A 6,732-nucleotide genomic window follows, 5' to 3' on the forward strand; every position below is an offset into this window, starting at 1 on the left:
TCCTGTTATTATTGTACCAATTACAGGAATGTCAAACTTCTTAACTGTCCATTGGAAGAATGGAAACAGCAAACCCTAAAAGAGAACAATCAGTTTAGTTTTGAAATTTTAAAAACACTTACATCACGAGCCATAGTGTAGAATATCCTTGGTTGTCCCAGTAGACAGGTAAATGTAGCAGTGGTTAGGCCAAACAAAGCACCAAAGGATACAACTTTAGCTGCCCACCCCAGACCTCTGTGATTCAATGCATACAGCAAAGGAGCTTTAGCTGGTACCATGAATTGAAAAGGTAACAAACCAGTAGCAACTAGTCCAACCCCAACGTATACAACAGCAGCAATACTGAGGGAACCAATGATCCCTCTCGGTAAGTTCTTCTGAGGGTTTTTAGTTTCTTCAGCTAAAGAACTGACCATATCGAACCCAAGATAAGAGAAGAAGACCGTCCCTGCTCCAGCAAAAACTGAAGCAGCTCCAAACGGAACAAAAGTATCATCTTGATAGACCCAGTTGCTTGGTACTACTCTAGTGCCTCCTACTCCAACAAAGAATGCTAATATCCCAATATTGAGGATAGTGATGATCACATTAAACGTTGAAGAGGTTGATATACCAAACAACATTACAATAGTGCACAGTATTACTATGCCTGCAGCTGCTGGACTCAGGGACGTGATACCACAGGGTACATCATTGATCCAGTCTGGTAACGTGAGTCCCCATTGGTCCCAGAACCCAACGAAATAGTCACCCCATGAGCGGGCTATTGCAGCTGCACTGATGCAATACTCCAGGGTAAGATTCCACCCAATCCTACAGTAAAACAAATAATAATGGAAGGAGTTTCTATATTATCCTTATAAAAACAAGAAACCTCTATGATTATTATTAAGATAAGAATTATGGCTGATGCAACAACAGTCAGTGATTACTCACATCCATGCCAGAAATTCACCAAATGAAGCATAAGCAAATGTATAAGCAGATCCAGTGACAGGAACCCTGGCTGCAAACTCTGAGTAGGCTAGAGCTGTGAATACACATGATATAGCTCCAACAAGAAATGATATTACAATTCCTGGACCTGCCAACCAAAAACAGTACATGTGCCAAGCATGTGGACACATACTTACCTGCTATGCCTGCTCCGATACCAACTAGTGAATAGATACCAGCACCAACAGTGCATCCAACACCATATCCTAACAGATCAACGAGCCCGAGTTTCTCAGCTAAGCTTTGTCCTTCTTTTCTGTTCTCTCGATCAGCGATGAATGCTTCGACGGGTTTTACAGCCAAGAGGGACTTGAATTTGTAGGAAGCCTTGATCCTCTGGAGAAACTCGCTGTACCTCCTTTTAGTTAAACGTGGTCTGTCATTTTGAATTGGTTCCATTCTATTAGCAGTAGTAGCAGTGCTCTTGTAACTGAGAAAGCTAGAATTAAAAGCTGTAGTTACACCGTCTCCTGATGATGACATTTTTGCAATTAATAGCTTGACCACACCTACTAGATATAGGGACTTATAATAATGATAAATGATGATAATGAATCAGGAATTAGGAATAATATCAATTAATTGTACATTTATCTCTAATTTTATCAAAAAAATTTTTCTTTTCTTCATGTTTAGTTTTTTGCTCATCACTTTCAGAAGATTGCAATGTCTCCAACGGTACTGGTGGAATATAGTCTCTCATTTTGCTGTTCCAAATACCATAGAACACATATATGAGTATACCAATGGCCAGCCATATCCCCAGTCTGATCCATGCAGCAGATTTGAGTCCAGCTAGCATGTACATGTTGATTGCAATACCTAGACATGGTATGAGAGGTACCAGAGGACACTTGAATGTAGTTGGAGTGTTGTAGGTCTTCATGAAACAGAGAGCAATGAAGAAAAGGAAAGCAACTCCACCAAATACAATAGGAACTGGTAGAGGAAGACTGTGAGTGAAGAACATGGCTGACATAAAGGTGACACATGTAAATGCAATGATGAGTGATATTGGAATGTAATCACGCTTCCCTCCTGTGTACCTCAATACCATGACACCAGCACACACTAAACTAAAGGCCATCAGTGTTCCAATAGATATAGCATCAGCTAGGGCACCCAGAGTCATAAAGAAAGCAACTCCTGCTGTGAATATTCCTGTTATTATTGTACCAATTACAGGAACATCAAACCTCTTAACTGTCCATTGGAAGAATGGAAACAGCAAACCCTAAAAGAGAATAATAACTTTTGAAAATTATAAAACACTTACATCACGAGCCATAGTATAGAATATCCTTGGTTGTCCCAGTAGACAGGTAAATGTAGCTGTGGTTAGACCAAACAAAGCACCAAAGGATACCACTTTAGCTGCCCATCCCAGACCTCTGTGGTTCAATGCATACAGCAAAGGAGCTTCAGTAGGTACCATGAATTGAAATGGTATTAAACCAGTAGCAACTAGTCCAACTCCAACATATAAAGTCGCAGCAATACCGAGAGAGCCAATGATCCCTCTTGGTATGTTCTTTTGAGGGTTTTTAGTTTCTTCGGCTAAAGAACTGACCATATCGAATCCAAGATAAGAGAAGAAGACAGTTCCAGCTGCAGAAAAGACTGAAACGGCTCCAAATGGTACGAATGAGTCCTGCTGGTAAATCCAGTTACTTGGCACTACTCTAGTGCCTCCTACTCCAATAAAGAATACTAATATACCTACATTAATTATAGTTGAAATGACATTGAATGTTGAAGAGGTTGATATACCAAACAACATTACAATAGTGCACAGTATAACTATGAATGCAGCTGCTGGACTGAGAGATGTAATACCACAGGGTACATTATTGATCCAGTCTGGTAACGTGAGTCCCCATTGGTCCCAGAACCCAATGAAATAGCCTCCCCATCCACGAGCTATTGCAGCTGAACTAATAGAATACTCAAGTGTAAGATTCCACCCGATCCTTAAAAAGAGAATGAATAATTAAATATTTAGTATAACTTGACACATTCTAAAATACTCTGCAGTAGTAGGCTCTACTCTCATCAGGAAGAGTGGATTTGGCAAGCATTAAGCTGCTTTATAGTAATCAACAATGCTGGCAATGAACCACAATATCAGTAGACTTAAACACAGTATTGCATGAAGTTTGGGTATCTGTATGCATTAAAGTCTCACATCCATGCCAGAAACTCCCCAAACGAAGCATAAGCATAGCTGTATGCAGACCCAGTGACAGGTAGCCGAGCAGCAAATTCAGAATAAGCTAATGCAGTGAGTACACAAGAGGAGGCTGCAATGAGCAGTGAAATAACCACTCCAGGACCTATAAGGATACACACATCAGTAATAGTGCAGGTATTATTATCATTAACATCACTGTACAAGTAGTATGTATAATTTTAAATTAAAAGGAACATCACTGTAAAATTGATATATTTATACTATAATAACTGTACCTGCAATACCAGCTCCAATCCCAATCAGTGAATAGATACCAGAGCCTATAGTACACCCTACACCATATCCTAGCAGATCTATCAAGGTCAGGCTTTCAGCAAGTCTCTTTCCTTCTGGTCTCTTCTCTCTCTCCTCGACGAATACTTCTAACGGCTTCACAGCAAACAGTGACTTGATCCTGTATGACCTCCTTACTAGCCGGAAAAGGTCTTGTAACTTTTCTTTATGAATTTGCTGCATTTTTTCAGAATCTTTTTCGAGAACTGTAAAAATTAATTAATAAATTTTGTAGCCACACCCACTATGATGTTAAATGTTTGCATGTGATTAAATTAAGTCTAAAATGGAGGAGGACCAGTCTCTCCTTGGTAACGGCTCTGCTTATTCTAGTGGTGGAAAGAGCAGAACAAACGTCTCCATAAACTCAGAGGCCGTCGGAAATGCTGTTCGCCGGATCAAGAAATCCTACAAACTCAAGTCCTTGTTCGCTATAAAGCCAATAGAAGCTTTTAACGAGGAGCGGGAGAACCGACCAGAGGGCAGCAGCTTAGCTGAGAGACTCGGGCTCATTGATCTGCTAGGCTACGGTGTCGGATGCACTGTTGGTGCTGGTATCTACTCATTGATAGGAATTGGAGCAGGGATAGCAGGTAATAATTATAATAATAAGAAGATAATGTCTGTGATGATGTGTGTGGTACTTACTATAAAGAGGTGTCATCATTCTTTTGAGAATTGTAAATTGATAGTCATAACTCATTTATAGCACAAAGGAAGCCATTCTCTTTCTGTAGTGTGAACCTGTACTGAATATGTGAAATATAAACAAGCTATTTTGCAGCCATTTTGCAAGAGTAGCAGAATATTAAAAATAATTATTATTGCACATGTCATCATCATCATTATCATTATTATTATTATTATCATTATGTTACAAATTACAATAGCCACAAGTATTATTGTTAATTTGTTAATTTTCAAGTTTTTTCTCACCTCGTGTTAAGGTCCTGGTGTCGTTATATCATTTCTAATTGGAGCCCTCTCGGCAGTATTCACAGCTCTTGCCTACTCAGAGTTTGCAGCCAGGGTTCCTGTCACTGGATCTGCTTATACATTTGCGTATGCTTCATTTGGTGAATTTCTGGCATGGATGTGAGTGTATTTATTTGTCGTGTTTTGATTACAAAGTGGAATCACCCACTGTGGCCAAAAACACCTTTATAATAAGGACACCTTCATAACAAGAATCCCTTTATAATAAGGACACCTCTATAATGAGGGCATTTTGTAATGTCCCAATTGGTACAAACCTATACAAAAGTACCTCTAAAGGGGCTACATTGTAGTGATGACTGTACACATGTATTTGTGTGTCTGTACACAAGTGATGTTTACATGTTTTGTTGTGTACATGGAGTTGACACATAGCTGTAGTGTGTAATCATATCATTTCCTTTTTATTTGTGATGACAACTGATCTCATGATGTGTGTCATTGCAACGGATTGTTCACAAACACTAATAGTATTTCAACAATGTTACTATAGCAATGTGGATTTTATTGCATGTTATGTAGAAACTAAAAGCTAGTTTCAATCTTAATTGGATTCTATAAAAGCTGTGTTAAAACTTCACATAATATTAAGTCAAAATTATTTATTTATTGTAAAAAGGAGCATTGAATTGATTTGTGTATTAACAGTGTCCTTCTTGTTGATTGTGCTAATGATAAATGCTATTCAATTCTTAATTCCCTCATGACAATCAATCCTCATAATAGCTCTAACTCTTTGTCCCTTTAGAATTGGTTGGAACCTTACTCTGGAGTATTGCATCAGTTCGGCAGCCATTGCTCGCTCCTGGGGCGACTATTTCACTTACATGTGGACTCAGTATGGCCTCACCCCCCCGACATGGCTCAGTGAAATACCCTGTGGTATTACGTCCCTGAGTCCAGCAGCTGCAGGCATAGTAATACTGTGCACTATTGTAATGTTGTTTGGTATATCAACCTCTTCAACATTCAATGTCATCATCACTATCCTCAATATTGGGATATTAGCATTCTTTGTTGGAGTAGGAGGCACTAGAGTAGTACCAAGTAACTGGGTCTATCAAGATGATACTTTTGTTCCGTTTGGAGCTGCTTCAGTTTTTGCTGGAGCAGGGACGGTCTTCTTCTCTTATCTTGGGTTCGATATGGTCAGTTCTTTAGCCGAAGAAACTAAGAACCCTCAGAAGAACTTACCGAGAGGGATCATTGGTTCCCTCAGTATTGCTGCAGTTGTATACGTTGGGGTTGGACTAGTTGCTACTGGTTTGTTACCTTTTCAATTCATGGTACCAGCTAAAGCTCCTTTGGCCTTTGCTCTTGAGCAGCGAGGGCTGGCTTGGGCTGGAAAGGTGGTTACTATAGGGTCACTGTTTGGACTAACGACAGCTTGTTTCACTGGCCTACTGGGACAACCAAGGATATTCTACACTATGGCCCGTGATGTAAGTATAACTGATACATATACATGTTCTTATGTTGTGTTTCAAGTTTGAGCTGATTTCAATCAAATTTGGATTTTTTACGAATTTTTAAAGTTGCTCCAAAATCAGCGTAAAGTCCCTGTACTATTATAGTACAGGGATTTTGGCCGAATTTCACCAAAAATGAAAAGGAGAAAATTCCTCAATTTTATTACATTTCCTGATACATATACATGTTCTTATGTTGTGTTTCAAGTTTGAACAGATTCTGATCAAATTTGGATTTTTTACAAATTTTTAAAGTTACTCCAAAATCGGACTAAAGTCCCTGTACTATAGTACAGGGATTTTTGCCAAATTTCACCAAAAATGGAAAGAAGAAAATTCCTCAATTTTATTACATTTCCTGATACATATACATGTTCTTATGTTGTGTTTCAAGTTTGAACAGATTCTGATCAAATTTGGATTTTTTACAAATTTTTAAAGTTACTCCAAAATCGGACTAAAGTCCCTGTACTATAGTACAGGGATTTTTGCCAAATTTCACCAAAAATGGAAAGAAGAAAATTCCTCAATTTTATTACATTTCCTGATACATATACATGTTCTTATGTTGTGTTTCAAGTTTGAACAGATTCTGATCAAATTTGGATTTTTTACAAATTTTTAAAGTTACTCCAAAATCGGACTAAAGTCCCTGTACTATAGTACAGGGATTTTCGCCAAATTTCACCAAAAATGGAAAGAAGAAAATTCCTCAATTTTATTACATTTCCTGATACATATACA

General features: G+C 38.4%; 2 protein-coding genes across 2 annotated transcripts in view; one reads left to right on the top strand and one right to left on the bottom strand.

Moving 5' to 3' along the window:
• Nucleotides 1-3,712, bottom strand: part of LOC100636953 (uncharacterized amino acid permease YfnA-like) — a 4,274-nt gene extending 562 nt beyond the window's left edge. Inside the window, exons 1-4 of the mRNA XM_019995968.1 lie at nt 3,466-3,712; nt 3,185-3,332; nt 2,276-2,969; nt 1,744-2,233 (exon numbers count right to left, since the gene is read on the bottom strand). Coding sequence (XP_019851527.1) covers nt 1,744-2,233; nt 2,276-2,969; nt 3,185-3,332; nt 3,466-3,706 — 1,573 coding nt within the window. The 5' untranslated portion in view covers nt 3,707-3,712. The remainder of the gene's footprint in view (nt 1-1,743; nt 2,234-2,275; nt 2,970-3,184; nt 3,333-3,465) is intronic.
• A 97-nt stretch (nt 3,713-3,809) lies between these two features.
• The window catches only part of LOC100637080 (cationic amino acid transporter 4, vacuolar-like), a 3,692-nt gene continuing 769 nt past the window's right edge, over nt 3,810-6,732 (top strand). The window contains exons 1-3 of the mRNA XM_019995928.1: nt 3,810-4,116; nt 4,471-4,618; nt 5,268-5,965. Of these exons, the coding sequence (XP_019851487.1) occupies nt 3,810-4,116; nt 4,471-4,618; nt 5,268-5,965 (1,153 nt within the window). The remainder of the gene's footprint in view (nt 4,117-4,470; nt 4,619-5,267; nt 5,966-6,732) is intronic.

The sequence above is a fragment of the Amphimedon queenslandica genome, unplaced genomic scaffold, assembly GCF_000090795.2.
Source record: "Amphimedon queenslandica unplaced genomic scaffold, v1.1 AMPQUscaffold_13427, whole genome shotgun sequence".
Taxonomy (NCBI): domain Eukaryota; kingdom Metazoa; phylum Porifera; class Demospongiae; order Haplosclerida; family Niphatidae; genus Amphimedon; species Amphimedon queenslandica.